At 38.7% G+C, this 20943-nt stretch overlaps 1 protein-coding gene across 1 annotated transcript in view; it reads left to right on the top strand.

The window, feature by feature from the left end:
- The window catches only part of BAIAP3 (BAI1 associated protein 3), a 216230-nt gene extending 196268 nt beyond the window's left edge, over nucleotides 1-19962 (top strand). Inside the window, exons 29-34 of the mRNA XM_075179602.1 lie at nucleotides 2056-2127; nucleotides 3717-3800; nucleotides 5067-5187; nucleotides 8020-8143; nucleotides 15751-15956; nucleotides 17280-19962. Of these exons, the coding sequence (XP_075035703.1) occupies nucleotides 2056-2127; nucleotides 3717-3800; nucleotides 5067-5187; nucleotides 8020-8143; nucleotides 15751-15956; nucleotides 17280-17380 (708 nt within the window). The 3' untranslated portion in view covers nucleotides 17381-19962. The remainder of the gene's footprint in view (nucleotides 1-2055; nucleotides 2128-3716; nucleotides 3801-5066; nucleotides 5188-8019; nucleotides 8144-15750; nucleotides 15957-17279) is intronic.
- The last annotated feature ends 981 nt before the right edge of the window (nucleotides 19963-20943 follow it).

The raw sequence follows: 20943 nt of genomic DNA on the forward strand, positions 1-20943 counted from the left end.
TCTAAACACAATTACTTATATGCCTATCAGTCTCTTATGTTGTATTTTAGGAATTATGGCCTACCCCTCCTCACAACACTGCTTCAGTTGCGAGCATTTTTTATCTATAGCTCTAGTAAGTTCTCTCCATAGCATCTCAATGGTATTGAGGTTTGGACTTTGCCTTGGCCATTCCAAAACCTTATTTCTTTTTATCAGCCATTCAGTTGTAGATTTGCTGATATGCTTAGGATCATTGTCCTGTTGCATTATCCAGTTTCAGACGAACTTCAGTTGTTGGACAGATGGCCTGACATTGTCCTCTAGAATACTCTGGTACAGCATCCATATATGCAAACCAAGCCCACATCATCAGCCATTCATTAAGGTGCTTATAGTGATATACTGTGTTTAGTAATCATGAAACACGGCATAGTGCATTAAGGCCACTGTGGTGTCATCAGTCACAAGGACATTGTTCCAGAAGTCAGGTGTTTTGTTCAGATGCAACTTTGCAAACCTACTGTAGTGCTTTATTTTGTAGATCAGGGACTTTCTCCTGGCAACATTCCATGAAAGCTCATGGTAGAGTCATGAACTGTAGCATTCAACATGTTGACAGAGTCCTACAGATCACAGGATGTAGCATTATGGTTCTTTGGGATTTCTCAGGGGCCTTATCTGGTTTCATCTTTGGGTGAAATTTCTCTGACACCCACTCTTGGGAAGATTGACATCTGTCTTCAATGTTCTCGATTTGTTAATCACTCTTCTCACTATAGAATGATGGACTTAAAATTGTTTGGAACTCTTCACAGGCTGATGAACAGAACAGTCTCTTATCTGAGAACATTGCATATGTCTTTTCTCCTTGACATAGTGTTAGCATAACCCTGGATGCTCCAAAGCTTCTGCTTTTATATAGGGATGTCATTATAGTGAACAAATAATGAAGTGAACTTTATAAGCAACACTTGGCTCAAATCACCTTCTCTACTATTTACTTTTCACATATGATTTTTCATGTTGTCTCCTCTATTGAAAATAATGACAAATCTATTATGGGTTAGTTGTCATATGAGATTAGATATATTAAATTTTTAGGGCTTGGTGAGTACTAGATGATTGTTAATTATGTACCAATATTTAGAAAACACAGAATTGAAAGAGGGTGGACTTTGTTTTTCACATAACAGTATATATAAAACAAAGGACCTGTGTAGTGTCTACTTATCACAAATTACAGACTCTTGTCAGGAAATTTAGTATAGATAACACATCTGTTCTCTTGAGAACCAAGGTCGGACTAGTGTATATCTCTGTATTAGTTACATATATTCACATACGTCCTACTGTTTTACCCCTGTAAGAAAACGTCCCTGTTCCATTTAACGTTTACCATTTAATTAACCCTCACAACTGATAGTAGGCAGATTGAAGTGATGTATTTACTCCACAATGCACATTTCCATCTGGATCTGAAATGCCACAAATGGTTGCGCAAAGTGTTTTTAAAGGGTGTTCCCAAAAGCAGAATGTGGGTATATTCTTGTATGTATTAAGTGAACAATTAGATGCATTTGTGCAATACGCTGTAGGCCCACATTTTTTATTTTTTAAACATTTTCCTTTGCCATATTGTAGTCAGTACTGTGTAACGTCCTGCAGATCTCTAGTGAACTGCTAACCAAATTATTTGTACAAAAGGTAAAGGAACACACTACAAAACAATTAGTTTCTGGATGATATAAATTTGTAGGTCAACAAAATACAACATTGTATTCTCGGTGTGTACATAATTATAAATGCAGGTATGTGAATTATATTCCCTATGTACAGTAAATTCTGCCCAAATACTTAACTGCTCAAAGGAAAAGGAATCCCAATTTGTGAAACAATACATCACTGCTTTAATGTGCCTATTATAAATCTTGGGATAAACAGTTCATTCTGATTCCATGAAGTGACCCGTGGCGCTCTGGGCCGTCAGTGGGTTCAGGCACCTGTCTGGTAACGGCTGGGAAACTGACAGAGCTGTACAGTCCATCTTACTAATGAGTGCTTTGTTTTTCACAGGCTCTTGTAGACTTTTTCCATGCAGAAGGACAGGGGTTACCATTGGATACCTTGCGGAACGGAGATTACCGGGTGATTGACTTTAATTACTATCTTTATGATTCAGTAGTCAGTGCTGGAGAGGCACTTACACAGCCTGCCAAAAATCAACTTAACTTAAAAGTCTGTTCTCACAGAAAATAATGAAATAATAGTTATGATTTACAAACCTGTGTTCAGCTGGGTACACACCTATGTAATATCGTGCAGATCACACTATTCATGACCGTTTGTTCAGATATTGCAAGAATGTGTACGCTCCCACGATCATGTTTTATCCTACCAAACACATCACATCTCTTGATTTAGTTTTATATCTTTACTAAAAATCATGATCAACGATGGAACGATGTCGGGAAAATGTGTAAGAGTGTACGCACTCATGACCACCAACGTAGGCAGATATCTGTAGAGTGTACAGAGTCACGAACTGTTCAGCAGATGGTTATGAGAGATGAAGAGCACAGATCTGAAGGTAAATTGTGTAAGTGTGTACGCCTGAATCAGCATGCTGAACGGAACATTCAATCGTTGGTGAAAGCGTTACAGAAATCGCATCTGAAGTAAGATCGCATAGGTGTGTACCCAGCTTTAGTCTGCAATATCTTTAACTCCTTCAGGGCCATCTTAACAACATTATGGGCCCCCGGGCAAAGCAGTGCATATATAGATAGATATATAGATAGATATAGATGTATAGAGATACAGCGATAGAGATAGAGATAGATAGATGTACTTGCTCAGTGACCCTTGAAGGTTTTTTTTGCAGGTTTTTTTTTCAGGATTATTTATTCTAATTAAGAGCCCTGCCCATGGGGCCCCCTTGTCCGTGGGGCCCCCGGGCACCTGCTCATCGTGCCCAATGGAAAAGATGGCCCTGAACTCCTTATCTGCTACAATTCCTTGTAGAAAAGATTTGAATATTTCTAACAATCACTTCAACTCTTTGCTCGTGTAAAGAAGTCCTGCTACTCAGCATCTATTGACACCATTAGATTAAATACTGCTCAAGTTTTTTATAATTAGTGGCTCTATGCCATACTTGCCAACCTTATGTTGGGATCTTTTTACAGACCCCAAACAAGCATTACATCACTGGGGGCGCGGGCCAAAATGATGCAATTCGTGAAGCCCCGCCCCCTCTGCCCGTATATGCCGGCTCTAATTTAGTGAAGTGGGCAGATGCAGGAAAATCGCCAGCTCTCCCAGGATTCCGGGAGACCTACCCGAAATTCGGGAGTCTCCCGGACATTCCAGGAGAGTTGACATGTATGCTCTAATCGTGTGTTTGTTTTTCATGATTTTTCTGCCTGTACATTATAGAATCAATTACTGAGTGCATACAGACTGACCGACAGGACAAGCCAGCTCAATGGGTGTTTGTTCCTTTTAACAAACAACTCTCAAACTCATCTCTCTAGGTGTTATTTATTATTTGAATGGTATATGTTGTTGGTAGAGAATTGTGAGGAGCTAGGGAACTATGGGCAATAATAGATTCATATTCTTCAGCAATCCCTTATTGATATGCTAATGATGATTAAGGGATAAGGTGTTGTGTTATGTATGCAATTTAATAGTAACATTCTAACAAATGATTGAATTTTTACTTTATGTTTCAGTTTTTGGAAGAAGAATTACGTTTAAATAAATGTTCTACAAGTGAACTTATTGAAAAATACTACATGGATAACATCAAAGAGCAGGTAATCATGATAACAAAGTATGTAGTTGATCCAAGATGAACAGGCACCGTGTAACTTTCTTAAATGTACATATAAAAGTTACCATATAGTAACTACAATGTATGTTGTCTTGTTTTAAGTTTTTATCAGAACTGTAGAAGTTTGTGATAAAGCTGGGCGTACAGGGGGTACAATTTTTCCTTTGAGCCCCTAACTTCTTGTCTGTGAGTCTATAGAAGGCTGGCTGACCCTACAGTCAGCCTTCGTATGTAACAAGAGAGGAAGATCAGGGAACAGATAGGAGAAGGTTTCAGTAACAAGGCAGTAGATAATAAGAGACTAGATAAGGTTCAGATTAATGTCCTGTGTGATAAATGGTCAGGAGGAGGTGACAAGGGAGTGCATGGGACTGGATGTGTGGGGTCAAGGTAAGGGCAGGGTCAGGTATGACACCAAAGAAACAGGTATGGAGAACTAAGGATAACATGATGTTGTCAATGTGACGGAGAATGGGGGGGAAGGTTAGTGAAACTGGGAGAAAGAAAGATGGTGAGCTCTGTTTTGGAGATGATGAACATGACGCAGTGTTGGGGCATCCAATAGGAGATGACGGAGAGGTGGTTGGATATGTGGGATAAAAGAGAGAGGTCAGGGGAGGAGAGGTAGGTTGGTTATCATCTGTATAGAGGGCTTTCTGGATTGGAAAGAAAACTGATAACACGGAACAATAATTTATATAGTCTACGTGCCCCATATCTATCTTAATGTGGGAACTTTTACATATTTATTTGAGAAAGTTACAAGATACCTTGTCATTGGTGGTAGTCATTTCTGTGACACGATCGGTGGTAGTAATTTCTACTGCACTGACAATGCCGACAGAAATGACAGCGACAAAACAATAACGATTATTGTAAAAACATCAATATAAAAAAAGGTGACTTATCATGTAACAGACATGCAGGATTTCCGGCTGCTTTAATGAACTCCCCATTCAAAGCGCGACTTCTTTAAATATGTACACTCAGAAATGACGTTACTGCTCATGGACCCAGTGAAAACGACGCTTTTAAAGCGGCAATGTTGGGGCCCACCGCCTGTATAATGCAATTCAGGCAGTGGGTCCCAACATTGCCGCTTTAAAAGCGCCGTTTTCATTGGGTCCAGTTTTATTTGGAAATAAGTAAAACATTGTTCTTCTCGCTTCTTTCCATGTTGTGGTAAATTAGGGGCTAAGAAATTCCGGCGTTGTCATGTGACACAATTGCATTGTTCTGTGTTTTCCAGAGATCAGCTGAGCACAGTAAATATGGAAGAATTAGTGTTAAATGCTATTACGAGACCTCAGAACAGAAACTCTATGTGGAAGTGCTGCACGCTGCAGATCTTATTGCGCTCGACGCAAATGGTGAGAAACATAACACATGAAGTCATTACCGATTGGATCTATTGGTTGTTACTGTACTTTTAGTACTTTGTCCTGGGCAGTAATATACAGAAATCAAGATTCAGATTTGGTTGGTGGAATTGTAAGGATTTAGCGGAATCCAAGTATTGCCAAAACCCTTTGGATGCAGCCAGATCCTGAACTGAGTACTGGATTTAGGTCATGCAGTGGCGCACGCAGGGGGGGTTTCTGGTTCTCCAGAAACCCCTCCCCTCCGCGAACCAACGATACTGTACAGCAGCTGCGGCGCTGTCAAAGAAGCGTCCGCGGCAGTGCTGTATTGTAGTATAATACAGCACTGCCGCGGATGCTGCTTGACAGCGCCGCGGCTACTGTAGAATTCAGACGCGCCGAAATGGAGCTGCTGCGCATGCGCCCTCTCGCAGTATTTTTTTTTTTCGGTGGGGGGGGGGCGAGAACCCCCCCTTCTAAATCCTGCGTTCGCCCCTGTCATCCACTAGTATGGGGGAAATTTACTAAACTGTAACTTTACTAATTCAATGGAGCTGGGATTGAGCTACAGAAAATAAGCAGCTTCTACCCAAGGACCACAAATCCAATCTCTTAAAGTTCTTAGACTGTACTCAAAATAAAAAAAAACACAGATTCAGTATTTTCAAATCCAGAGCTAGAAATTAAAAGTACAAATGTAGTCCAAACCTGAAAGGATAATGAGCTCAAAAGTGTCCAGAAAGAATGTTCCAAATTTTGAGTCAATATAAATAAAGATGGATAAAGCAAACAGTTCCGTTTTGGGAAGCAAATGTAGATAAAGATACATTCACCACCAATATTGCCTGTGTCCATCTGTTATCAGATGGGATTAGTTGTTTCCTCCAGTTGGGGTATTATAACAGTATTCTTAAATGGAGGAGTGGAATCCTCCGGGTAATTAGTGGAGCATGGTGTCCTGGAAGTCCCATAGGTGATTCACCTGGATTTCCGGTCCTGAATCAGCTCCTCCATTTTCCCATAGTCTGTGAAGATAATAGTTAAAGTTAAAATCCACTTAAATCTAATTCCAATACCGCCGCGTCTTACTTACAGTCCTGGCAGCTTCTGGGTGTGCATGCACATGTACACCCGCCTGTCACTGTTGCAGGTATATGGACAAAGAGTCGGTATGGTGAATGGTGTATCCGACGGTGTAGTGGAGACAGTGTTTGTGTAGTAAAGATACGCGTTTCGCCATTACAGGGCTTCTTCAGGAAATGTCTTAAAGTATATGTGTATGCAGTACCGGCAAAGGATTTTATCAGTCTGGTGACTGTACAGCCACCTGTCTGTATTGCCATCTATGGAATAAACTGTGTCATGCTTGCAGCAAACCACCTAGGTGATTCCCAAGAACTCACTAGGACGTGCAGTCCTCACAGTAATCTTCAAAGGATTTTTGCTGCTGTTTACAGTGCACTCTAAAATCATGGACGCCAAGCTTGATTTTGTACACATTCTATACTGAATGGTCCTAAAGTACCATTTGGACAAAGAGCATGTTCCCCATTGTTCAACAATTGTTGAGGGTTACTCAACACCTGAGAAACATAACACTACAATTATTACCGGAGACTGGATGGAGATCCAGAGATGTCTGTTAATGTTTCAATGTTTTCTCATATTAATATGTGTCCACTACCAAATCATTACATTTGAGCTAGTTCATGTTTCTGAGAACGTTTTCAAAAGTCATACTTTTTCCTTCTTCCCATGTAATTCTCGTGCAACAGACTCATCTTATAAAACGATAACCGGAACAATCCATTTTAAAGTCAGTTTTGCGTGTATAAGAAAGTAATTGGCCATCCGTAGACCACAAAAAAGGATAGTCCTATTGACAAGCAACTAAAGTAGTTTGCCAAGCTCTGCAGGCTTTCTAACACAAGATCGGAGAGAGAGAAGTCAGGTACAGGTATACATTGTGTTTCTGAACAGGCAACACACTCTTCTAAGCCAAACTCTATTGTCCTTGATTCAATAAATGTTTTAACTTATAACTTAGCAGAGTTCAATCTTCAAGTTACAGGCAGTTTGAATATTCTCAACTTCCTCCACAGCTCCAGGATTGACTTTGTACTATTTCACCTGTGGTGTATTTAATGGGCACACTGGTTTTCACCATGGACCCCCACAAGGAAGTTTTGGAGACATATTTACTAAACTGTGGGTTTGAAAAAAGTGGAGATGTTGCCTATAGCAAACCAATCAGATTCTAGCTGTCATTTTGTAGAATGTACTCAATAAATGACAGCTAGAATCTGATTGGTTGCTATAGGCAATATCTCCACTTTTTCAAACCCGCAGTTTAATAACTATACCCCTTGGACTCTACCATAGAATGCTGATTCCGCATCTAGCGGATTGTTACACTCCCTTAAATAATGGGCAAATCCTGAAGCTGCAGGAGAAGTTGGAGAGAATACTTAGACTTAGAATACTTTTGCTCAGAAGTCATGTGCTCATTATTCCTGACCTGTCTGAGTTGGAGAAAATTTAAACAAAATAAGACCAGATTATGCACCAGCTCTTTCTAACTGTATGAATGCACCTGAAGCTTCAATTGGTATTGGCATTGCTGAATCAAGTTCTTCATGTTTTCCTGCACATACCATACCTGCAGATAACCTGTTTATTCTGTTGCTGCTATCCTGTTTAAACTAAAAAAAATGGCTTGTTACACCCTGTTCTTCCAGTGTGAGAGGGTGTATACTACGCGCCCTATAAATATATATATATATATATATATATATATATATATATATATATATGGCTTACACTTTGTTAACTGTTTTACAGGTCTAAGTGATCCTTTTGTCATCATTGAGCTCTGTCCCCATCATATTTTCCCGATGGTGAAAGGTCAACGAACACAAGTTAAAGCCAAAACCCTGCACCCAGTGTATGACGAGCTGTTTTATTTGTGAGTACATGGGCAACTATTAAATTTTATTTTGAGCATTTTTATTGCTATATTAAGTTATTTGTTCTTTCTTTTTCCACAACCACACCTAGATTGTCGAGATGTTTCCTTTTCCTTTTCCCATGAATCAAATGTAGTCTTTTATTAACTATACATACAGTGATATTATTATTGCCACCTGTGCTTATGCTACATTTCCTGAGCCTATAATTACACTGTACATGTGTAAATGTGGGTACATGTACGTCATATTCCTGGTAGTAGAGAAGATCATTAGCACAATGTTTAGACGTTAAGAAACAATGTGATTGGAGGATGAGCAATAAGGAAGTCAACAAAGGGAGCAGGAGATATAAATATAAAAGAGATACAACACTTGAAACCAATGAAGGGAGGAAACTACAAACAATCAAATAAAAAGTAATTTCAGGTGTAATTGTTTCGCAGCATTTAGTAACATGGAATTCACTCAGCCTTTAATATATATCAGATTATGTGTCATACTGTGTGGCAGCTCCCTTATCATCTTCACTCTGAAATAGGGAGAGGAAACAAACAAAAGGCTAAATCCTTCATAGATCTAAGTGATTGGTTAGTAGTCTCTCTCCAAGGTAATGGAAACGCTGTGTATAGATTGCTGGATTCAAGCATAGGGGCCATGATCAGTGACATCATTACACCTTTGCAGTGACATAAGTTAGACTTTGCTGATTGTGACTGCTGGCCCATAGCAACAGTCCTGCAAGCGAGCCGTGGAATATGTCTATTTGCGGTGGATGGCATAAATATTTTAAGAAACGTTTCTTTTTAACAAAGTTGCATTGGAATGATGGGCAAAGACTGAACATGGCACTTTACTGTCTGTATGTCAATCCCCACTAGAATACAGGTGGCATCTGTCCATGTTAATGTATACAAGGCGTGATATCTGAGTAGACACAATTACGTTTATATTAACTAATTGCTTTGTATTTTTGGTTGTTTTTGTTGTGTCACTCTAAATTCCCTTTTTTGTTCTCATTGTAATATATTTTTTTTTACATATATTTAATTTTTTATTGGCGAGTAAATATATACATTTAAAGTTTTGATTGTGTTTTGACAAGAAATATACAAATAAACATAAATGCTTTAGACTAATACCTAAAACTCTCCTTTTTTAAAAATTTCAATAAACAAAAAAATTACAGAAAACCAACATGGGACATCTTTGGACAGTTTGGGGGAAAGTAGGGAGGGGAAATGTAGGCAAGGGTGGGGTGTGGTAAAATTGAGATATACTTACTGTAACAATATAGTTGGCGTCACATTGTAGTGTCTAAACTCAGTATAGATTCCACTGTTCCCATTTGTGATTCCATGGGACCAGAATTCTGGAGATGTTTTACCCATCTCCTGTATGGGATCCAGATTAGATGTCACTTTAGAAAAAGAGGAGATGGGTTACCCCAAGTTTGGGTAACGTTTGGTCTTCAGCATTAAAGATCTGGTTTAGTAGATAGTGATCCTGTTAAAAACAGGTTCTTGAGTAAAGTTATTAGAACCAGTGTTTGACAACAGTCTAACGGAATAGATAAACAAGACAAAACATTTCCACTGTGGTTTCATTTTAGCACAAAGCCATAATATATTTGCGTATGTTGCTATAGATCTCCAATATAAGGTACATTTTTATGAAGCTTTGCTAGGACTAGATGCAGTCTAAATATTTTTTTTACAATAAAGACCAGATAGAAAATTGAGATATGTTTCTTAACATTAGGACATTAAGTGAGAAATCTTGGATTTCAGATGAAATGTAATGTATTGGGAGTGATGTGGTTGGTAATGGTAAAAGTTTTAAAATGTAGTTACATTTATTCCAAGTAGTGTTGGATAATTGGACAGAGTTAGATTTAGAAGAGCTACTACTTGTTCAATTTGGACACATTTGTTATTTAGTCATTTAACCCATATATAGATTTGGTCCAAGAGGAGCACAGTTTTTAGCTTAGGAGGTGAGAATGGCGGTAGAAGTCTGACATATTAAGAATATTGTTATGCCAGTCATTTGGACTAACTTTTGACGTAGTTCTTACATTCTGGAAATCCTTGCTGAGTACAAATTAGATCACCTGCTACAGAGGTGACCTCATAAGTATCTATCCCCACATTCATTCCCTTGCCCAAGCCTGTCGCTTCCAACTACGCAACATCGCCCGCATCCGTCCTTTTCTCTCTCAGGATGCCACCAAAACTATCATCCACGCACTCATCATCTCCGGCCTCGATTATTGTAACTTCCTCCTCACTGGCCTCCCCCACTCCCCCCTCCGCTCTATACTCAATGCGGCCGCAAGACTCATCTTCCTCTCACGGCGCTCCTCCTCTGCCTCCCCTCTCTGCCTTGCCTTACACTGGCTCCCCTTCCCCTACAGAATCCTTTTCAAACTCCTCACCACCACTTACAAGGCTCTCTCCAACTCTACTGCCCCTTATATCTCTAACCTCCTCTCCATTCACACTCCTGCCCGCTCCCTGCGCTCGGCCAACGACCGCCGCCTCTCCTCCACTCTTATCACCTCTTCCCACTTTTCCCGTGCAGCCCCCTTTCTCTGGAACGACCTCCCTTGTTCCATCCGTCTCTCTCCTACTCTGTGCTCCTTCAAACGTGCACTCAAAACTCCTACTTCTCAAAGCCTACCAACCATCTACTTAACCCCCCTCTCCTCCCTTTAGCTTGTCCTCCCTTCTCTCCTCTTGCCTCAACTGGCTCCTCTTGTGCCTGGTCTGTTTACCCTCCCTTAGGATGTAAGCTCGTATGAGCAGGGCCCCCTCCCCTCCTGTCTCCATACTTGTTCTTCCGCTCCGTCTTTACTGCATATGACTGGCCGGAGTTTCTGAAGTATTGTTACTTTTTGTTCATTGTTCTGTATGGTTTCACCCTGTATAGTCTACTGTTAGTACTGTGTGCGGCGCTGCGGATACCTTGTGGCGCCTAACAAATAAATGATAATAATAATAATAATAATATCCTAGGTCCCATGAAAGTAGGATCCTAGTTGTTTCTGAAAACTCTGTACTATACTTTTTTCATTCTATTTGTAGTCCATGTATTAAGCAATTTTACCTAAATACAGAACCTTCTCCTCTGACTCTGATTTGGGCTCATCTTCCCACCAAGAGTCTTGTAACCAGCCTTATCCTTGGAAAAGATGGAGGGTGAGACCCCGATTTTGTTGATGGAGACTGTTGGCGTTCTTTAGCTGCGGTATCTGACAGATATAACGTCTACTGTCCTAGGGTTTTTGATTATTTACAGATTTGTTATCTTTTAGCTACAATACCGAGGGATAAGCTATTTAGGCCACTGACCCGTTTTGAGAGACTGTCAAAGATCAGACAGAGTGTCTAGGATATCTATATCAACTTTAATTTAAAAAAACTTGTATAAGGTGTACATGAGATGGACTATGGTGCCCATTAAACTTATTAAAAGTTTTAATATTCACCAACTTCACCTGTATGTTAGTGAGATTGCTGGCATGGGAAAGGGGTGTTTCTCCATTACGGTGTGGTTGATTGTTAAGTTGTTCTAATGAATGTGTTTTGTTTTGAAATTCTGTGTTTCTCAGTCTTTGCTTTTTAAGATGAGATTCTAGTTGTGTGAAATAGCTGTTTATATAGCTTTATGAGCACATAGTAACTACATGTATATCTGAAGTACTATTCAGGTTGAAGAAGTTCTGACTAGTTTGGTGTGTGTTTTTGTCTGGCTCTAATGATTTGTAAAAAGTAATTTTATAGTTTCCATTTATATGGAGGGTGTAATGGAGAAGAGTGTTGTTTAATTGACATAGGACCATGATCGGAACAGGTAATATTATGAATATTACAGGAGAGTACTTTTTGAAGAAACTATTTGTAGATGAGTTTGAGCTCTATTCTGGAGTAAGTAGAGAAATGTGCATAGTCACGTTCTCCTGACTTATGAATTCACATGAGGATCATATTGTATAAGCACATGGCATAAGGGGATAGACAATGAGAGTGCTTGACAAGTAGTTTAATTGGATGACCTTAGAGATCTATGTAATGATAGGTTAAGTGCCATATTAAAGTATCCTAAATTTATAAGATTACCCTCATTGTTTTGTTGTACTGTGTTAAGTATTTTAGAAAGGAGGTTTGATGAGAATTGGGCAGATACACACTGACAATCGTGCTAACCACGGTGGCTAAGTGGTTAGCACTTCTGCCTTACAGCACTGGGGTCATGAGTTCAATTCCCGACCATGGTCTTATCTGTGTGGAGTTTGTATGTCCGCGTGGGTTTCCTCCGGGTGCTCCGGTTTCCTCCCACACTCCAAAAACATACTAGTAGATTAATTGGCTGCTAACAAATTGACCTTAGTCTCTCCCTGTCTGTGTGTGTCGGGAAATTTAGACTGTAAGCCCCAATGGGGCAGGGACTGATGTGAATTAGTTCTCTGTACAGCGCTGCGGAATTAGTGGCGCTATATAAATAAATGGTGATGATGATGATTTGTTGAACAAATGAGGATTAGATATCTTCTTTGTTTAACTAAAATGTATTTATATATAATAATAACATCATATTTATGGTGAAACAATATGGCGACAACAAATTGGCAAAACAGCATAAGGCTGTCATATAGAATTACCCTTCATTAGCACTAAGAGAATGGTTCTGTAGTAGGTCAGATAAATTACTTTCTCATAACAACTTGAACCATCTCCGTTGTTGTTAAAAAAAAGAGTCATTAGTAAATGTTGTAAAGAATCTGAACCCCATAATTCTACATTACTCCAACTTTCAGCATCTACTTGCCTCTATAGGTATTTTTACAATTTTATAAATGATTTAGCCCTTTAGGCTCACGTATTAAATCATAATAAAAAGGGATATTCAATAGTTCAGCCGTTAGCAATATAACTGTCCTACTATGGTCAAAAAACCCAGGATGCCACTAATGTCCCCCGTTTAAATTTCCCATCAGTTTTCCAAATAAATGAGGAAAAATACCTAACTAAAACCAAGGGAAACTTGGGGTAATGTTGCAATGAAAGCTGGGTGGTAAATGTGGAAACTAGTTGCACTTATCTCATAAGGGAATTTAGACTGTAAGCCCCAATGGGGCAGGGACTGATGCGAGTGAGTTCTCTGTACAGCGCTGCGGAATTAGTGGCGCTATATAAATAACTGGTGATGATGATGATGATGATGAAGATGGCAGCTAGTTCCCTGGGGTAAGACGTCACCTCTCCTCAGTAAAGATGACAGTATGGTCAGAGAATGTCATAGACATCATTTTATAAATACATTTAAAGCTGTATTGCCATCTACAGTGGCGAACATTGTCGTTGTCCACATTAAAATGGCTATCAAAGAGGGCTGTTAGCGGGAGGGCTGTTTGCAGCTTCTGATTGATCCTACAACCGTCATCTCCCTCCACAGCATTACAAAGCCTTGGTTTTGCAGCCAGGGGTCTGTAATGAACCACAGTTCCCAAGGAAAAATGGCTGCATCGAGCAGCCTCCGGGAGTGAGAGGAACTAATTAGCTTCAGAAGGTTTGTTGGTTTAAATAACATTAAGCTAAAAAGTTCCTTATTTTAAAGCTTTTTCTATTCAAAAGATTTGTGCACAACAATGAAGCTCAATAAAGTTGAAGGAGAGCGAAAGTTCTTTAGAAAAGCAAAATAGGTCATGTTATTATACAGTGGGTAAGACCGTGGCCAGTAGATATCTCAGCAGAGAAAACATTTTTAAACTCTGACAGCAGTGACCTTGAGCTAGAATCATAGCTTGTTACTTCAGACTGTTTGGGCTCAGATGGACTGCTTATACTTAAATGCAGGATACAGTAAAGTATAGACAGATATAAGAAGCTATGCTCTTGAAGAGTAGTTATATTTAGTACAGAAAAACTGCCGTGTCACTACCCAAAACTCGACAGCCAGCACCCTGAGACAAACAGCCAACTCTACACAGTAATATTACGAATATGGCCAGTATAATATCATAGCTTCTGTAAGCAGGTTTAGAGAAAACATAATATACTTTGATAAACATACCCACAGCTTATTTTAATGCTCTCTTATATAATGTGTGCATTTTTCATAAGCCACATAAAATTGCACAAGGGTTTAACCCCTCTAAGCTAAAAAACCAAGTTGTGCTATTAAAGAATGGCTATAGTTGCCTGAGGGTCAATTAGTATTAGTAATATCTAAGCTTGAGCAACAGGATGTTTGGTAGCAAAAGAGAGAACTGTTAACGGAAAAGTCATTCTCTGAGACTAATCAACATCGTTACCCATTAGGATAAACGCTTCAGCAATAAAATACCTCAACATCATAGAATTACATATGATACAGCTTTGCTTTATTCATCTGCCCAGACCATAGAGCTGCCCCCTACACCAGCGTATATGGAGAAGTAAATATCGTGGTTTGAATATTCATTGTGTTTTATCACTAGAGGGCTCCGACTGTCGTTCTTGACTATCTACATTGATTTTTACCCAGATTGCAACTGGATTTTTGAATGGCTGCTACCCCTGTCTTTAAATTTGAGAACTGATATTTAAGGAATGCAATATCTTTATCTGTATTGACTGTGTGACAACAATTAATTATTCAAGTGTCATTGGCTGAATTGAATAATTATAATTCCTATTTTCCATGTGACCATTATTATTATTATTATCATTTATTTGTTAGGCGCCACAAGGTATCCGCAGCGCCATTAGCCCTTTTGCTCTTATCTTGTTATATTATCCTTATTTCAGTCTTATGTGAGAAAACATATCCAGTCCTATATATTGTATGTGTAGCATTTTATTACTTATCAATACTAAATGGACTGCTGTACTGAACTCTTGCAGTGATACATAATAAACAAAAACTGCTGTCTGGGTATCTGGGTAAATTCTGTGATAAAATACAAATGGTAAAATAAAATAAATTAAATGAAAAAGGAAATGAAAGGACAGTGAAAAAAAGTGTAAATTCCGGACTAGTGTAATATCAGGGAAGGTACATTTGGGATTTGACTGTATATCGGAATATATTATGCAACACTGTCCCTAGCAACTGGCAGACATTTTGCATTCACTGGTTTCTAGGGCTATTATGGCATAGCAACAGAACCACTGATACTAACCAGGTAGGAGACATCAGCAAACAAAACAAAAAATTAAATACAATAAATTGAAAAAAAACTTATTGTGGATATGGAAATTTTTTAAAATGCGACTTTTATATTTTGGATGAACTTTAATGAATACATTATATAGTATACTTCAACATATCTGCCACACACAGGTGGTGGCAGTCACAGCACCCTTGAGTGGTAAATTTATCAAGCTGCAGGTTTGAAAAGTGGAGATGTTGCCTATAGCAACCAATCAGATTCTAGCTATCATTTTGTAGAATGTACTAGATAAATAACTAGAATCTGAATGGTTGCTATAGGCAACATCTCCACTTTTTCAAACCCGCAGCTTGATATATTTACCCCTTAATGTTATTTCCACTTCAGGACAGGTAAATATCCGTTGTACGAACCATAAACCTAATACTTTGTTACTTATATCTGTCACAGCCCAGTGTCGTCAGAGCAATGCCGGAGAAAATCCGCCTGCATCCTCTTCACCGTCATGGACCACGACTGGTTGTCCACCAATGATTTTGCTGGAGAGGCCGTCCTTCCCATGAATGTCATCTATGGACTGAACAGGCCACATATCACTGGTGGGGTGAAGAACGTCCAGCCTACAGTGCTGAAGCTGACAAGACCTAAAGCAAATGGTAATGTCATATTAGTGGGGTCGTCCACCTTCAGACGACTTTAATCTGTTGATATCTACATGCCTTGCTGCAATTTTACTCTGCTTATCTATCAGGCCTCCTCACGTGTTTTTCAACCATGTATATTTAAATGCAGCAGTATTGTTTATTTATATTGTTTATATATGTTCTAGATGTGCTGTGACTTCTGTAGTTACTACAATTATATATAGAAAGCAACTTCTAGCCACATCTCAGAGTAACCAGAATAATAAAAAAAAACAACACTCTGCATGATGATGTATAGATATTGGTGAAAAGCACTGAATGAAGTTCATTTTCTTAGTGAAATGAAAAGACCTGTCTAAGATGATGGAAGAGCCAAGGCAAGGGGAGCATTATTGGACTTGGTATTAACTAATAGAACGGATATTAAATCTAGAGAACAGTTAAAGGAGGCATTTTGGTCACGGTGGGGCCTAGAAGAGACTAAATTACATTAGATAATTAGATAATTGCATTACATATAGAAGTAAATGAAAGGAAATAGAAAATACCAAAAAAAGCATGAAAAATTGTAAGAAGATACATTTTATTTGGGTGCATTTCTCATTTATTGACCAATAATCTGATCAACTGAATGATTGGAAATGTTAATTGATGGAGAATACAGCATATTGAGCTGGAAAAGGGGAAACAACACACTATGCTGCCGATGGTAAGATGTGAGCGGCGTCATGGATCTAAAATGCATGAAAATTGGATGAAAAATAATGCAGAGGTGAGAGTGCACCAACCATAAGAACATTTGCTTGGTTGACATGCAAGTAAAAGTGAGGCATGCGACAGGTGGGCATATAGGCATTTGCCAACATGATGTGCCAACACTTCTTAAAGATAACTAATCAATATGTGCATGGTTTATTTTTAATCAGCTCTATACTAATAAAATGTTTCCCCTCCTCCTCTTTGCTCAGCTAGGAGAGCGACCAAAATGCTAATCAGCCTGACTAATATGCTAATCATTCTGCTGGGCCGCTCTCTGTCTCTCCATTGCCATAGACCTTGCTTATGTTAGTGCTTGCACTGCTGTGGACCTGTTAGTATTTAGCATATTGGGCATGCTAATTACCAGTCAATCTCCCAAGCAAACAGAAGTGGAGGGGAATTTTTATCTACTTTTTTTTCTATTAAGTTTTTATGAATATCTAATAAATTAATATATCCTATAAAACGAGATTCTACCAGTGTTCTCTGAAAGTGCCAGAAACTAAAGAGGAAATGCTGCATCCTCTATTAAACAGATTCTGACTTTTTGTACTAATGTGTGTTTTTCCTATTTAGTGAGGTCAATATTGAAGATGCTAGATGGACGAATGGACAAAGAAGCACAAGATTTTGTGAAGAAACTTAGGGAACTGGAGAAATATATGGAAGATGACTAAATTACTATTTATACTGTTAAAAACAAAACATGTTTGTATATATGTAACCCCTTGCCTGCCAGGGGAGGCAGCACAGTTATGCTGTATTGTGTCAGAGGCCCCATTGGAAGGGAAAAGATTAATCTTAAATAACTTTGATATAACTTTTATTTGTTATCTATTGTTAAGGTTTTGTTCCGTTTCTGAGAACTAAAGTTTTAAATATTAAGTGTTAAATGAATATTGTAATAATCAGTGTATCATGGAATTCATTTCTGTTCCGCTGAGTGACTCTTTCTTAACTCTATTCAAAGGAAATTCTGAAGTGCATTGAAAATCAGTACTGTGCCTAGAACATGCAATGCATAGTAAAGGGTTTGGCGCCACCTGGTGGGTGTTATAGTAAATGTCCATTAACTTCAACTACACACAGAACATACAGTATTTTCAAGATTTATAAAATATTTGAGAAGAGGCTTTACCCCCAGACTAATAATGATTGTGGCTACTGACAGAGACACCAGTGCTCCTGAGTATAGAGTGGAGTTTTCCATTGGAGCGAGATCCTCAAGTAGAGGACACCCCTCTACTAAATTCTCCAAACACGTTCAAGGGAATTGCAGGTTAATTGTCGATATTCATAAAATAATAATGTAGATTTTGTAGTAATTCCTATTTAACCTTGATTATATGAAATAAAACTTGCTACGATGTTGCCTAGCAACCACAATGCCTGGAGATTATCTAAACCTATAGGATCAGAGGAAGACAGCTATCAGCTTGTGCGCAAACATCTTCCGACCACCCAAACAGGCTGCAATAAAACCCGTTAGTGATCCCCTGAGAGACGAACAGCTGAAACTTTGACCCCTATTTTCGCATTGTGTAAAACAGAATCATCCTATTAAGCCAACCCTTAAGCTAATGGTTGTTTAAAAATGTTTATCAAGTGCTCTTTAAAGTGTGTTAGTTTATATTAAATAATGTACGTAAATTTATTTAAAACCACAGATTATGCCTGTACATGGTTTAAAAATAGCCCTTCTGTAGATATTTTATTATTTAGTATTAAATATGTTATTTTGAGTTATATTTAACAGGCTGAAGTACCCTTTGGATAACACAGTTTAAGAACCTAAGTTCTAGACTATGTCCTCTAAGCACTTATTGACATCCTGATTGGTTGGTTGGCAGCAGCAGAGTTGTAAGCAGTTGCCACATTCAGTGCACAACTTTGCTATAACCTGCGACTCTAAGTACATCAGTCCAGCATTGACCCTACAGCCCTCACACTACCAGCATCAATTACAAGGTAATTGTGGGAGGTCAAGTGAAGGAACCCTAACCTAACTGTTGCTGGGTGGGGGCACTTTCCAGATATCTCTAATGTAGATTTTCAGGAAGGGTCACACAGAAAAGGATTTTAATTTCCTAAAGTACTAAAGTGGTTTCAAGGCCAACAACCATACACTGTCAGAAATATCATTACTTATTAATACTAAATTTTTAAATATATCTATTTACTAACAGAGCTAAGCACAACACTGAAATATATTCAAATATGTATTTGATTCACGGATGTTTATCATTGGTTTACACATATTTGATGCAGAATTTTTATTTTAACAAGGCAACTAAGGAAAATATTAGTGCACATATTTAAACTTCCCTGTAACCTGCCCCCAGTTGTGACCAACTTATATTAAACTTTCATATTCCAAAATTGCTAAAAATAACTTTTTTTATTTTGCACATAGCATTTTCCAGATTCTGATGCAATTCAGTTCCTATCTGTAGATTCATTTACAAATACATGAAAAACACAGTTTAAAATTCCTATGTACATGTATGTTCTGGTGAATATTGGTTAAGACTACAACATAGCTACCTGCACTATGCGGAAGTAACATTAAGGGGTAAATGTATCAAGCTGCGAGTTTCCGGACGGTTTGAAAAGTGGAGATGTTGCCTATAGCAACCAATCAGATTCTAGCTGTAATTTTGTAGAATGTACTAAATAAATGATAACTAGAATCTGATTGGTTGCTATAGGCAACATCTCCACTTTTCAAACCCACCAGAAACTCGCAGCTCGATACATTTACCGCTAAATGTTTAACATGGATCTGCACAAGAATATCCCTGGAATAGACTCTACGTTTGTATTTTGTTTGCTGACTACTATGGTTTGTATAGTTTCTTAGTGTTTTTAATGGAAATGTAAGGTTTTGTTTCATACAGATAAGCTTTTATGAAATCTGAGGCTGTAATGTAGTGTCCATTTCAGCTATGTGGCACGATGAAACCTTTTTTTAACTAAAAAAAAAGTTCATATATAATCTTGTAATGTAACTTTTATCTGCTCACAGTTTCTACATCATGGGTATAACATCCAGTACATGGCACGCATTTCACCCTCCCCTCTAAATGAATCATCGCCCTGACCATGTCTAGGTATCTGGGTCTTGCTGTAAGTTGAAGTTGTAGAGAATGTCTATAACGCTAATGTTTCCAGAGATCAGTACAGTATGTTTTACATGTTGGATTAAAATGTTTTATATTTGTATTTTACATGAAATTAATAAAATGTGAAATGACTACAATCTCTGCTTTTCCTGACAGAATGATGTGTATCTTGCAAGCAATGGATGACTAGATGATTGTCTCCCTCTCGTGCCCAGACCAGGTTTTAGGATGTTTGGGAGGCACTGGGTAAAACTTTTTCTATCTAAAAAGGTTTCCTCCGGGTGCTCCGGTTTCCTCCCACACGCCAAAAACATACTGGTAGGTTAATTGGCTGCTATCAAAACTGACCCTAGTCTGTGTGTCTGTCTGTGTGTGTGTGTGTGTGTGTGTTAGGGAAGTTAGACTGTAAGCTCCAATGGGGCAGGAACTGATGTAAGTTCTCTGTACAGCGCTGTGGAATTAGTGGTGCTATATAAATATCTGATGATGATAGTATAACTAGCACATATATCAGCCTGTATACTATATGTCAGCAGCTGCACTTATCTCCGGAGCATCTGTCAGACTCGGGCATTAAGAACTCCCTTTGAATTCTTCTTTGGTAATCCCTGTAACGTCATTACCAGGGATTCTGTGTAGGAGTGTGGTTCAGCCTGCTGTAATAGCAGAGATTAACAAAACCTGGGAACTTTACATGGGTGGATCCCATTCCCAGTTCTATGCCTATGTCCTGGAGAAGGGGGTGTCACAGACACCCCAACACGTGTACGTACGGCGCGCGTGTCCCCTCTGGTTCCCAGCATGCAATGCATTCTAAGTGGCCAAACTGCTCTTTTTCAGCCATGATAAACACTTAACCGAGATTGTCCAGCACGGATATACATTTTGCAGTTTATGCTAGAAGGGGGCTGAAATACTTCATTACAATTTGGCTTTTTTTAAAAGGCTGCAGTCAAATGCAAAACTGAAGTTAACAATAAAGTTCCACTTTTTAGGTTTAGGTCAGGGGTAGGCAACCTGCGGCTCTCCAGGTGTTGTGAAACTACAAGTCCCAGCATGCTTTGCCAGTAGAGAGCCAGCAGATAGGTGGGAAGGCATGCTGGTATTTGTAGTTTCAC

Source organism: Mixophyes fleayi, chromosome 7, assembly GCF_038048845.1.
Source record: "Mixophyes fleayi isolate aMixFle1 chromosome 7, aMixFle1.hap1, whole genome shotgun sequence".
Classification (NCBI taxonomy): Eukaryota; Metazoa; Chordata; class Amphibia; order Anura; family Limnodynastidae; genus Mixophyes; species Mixophyes fleayi.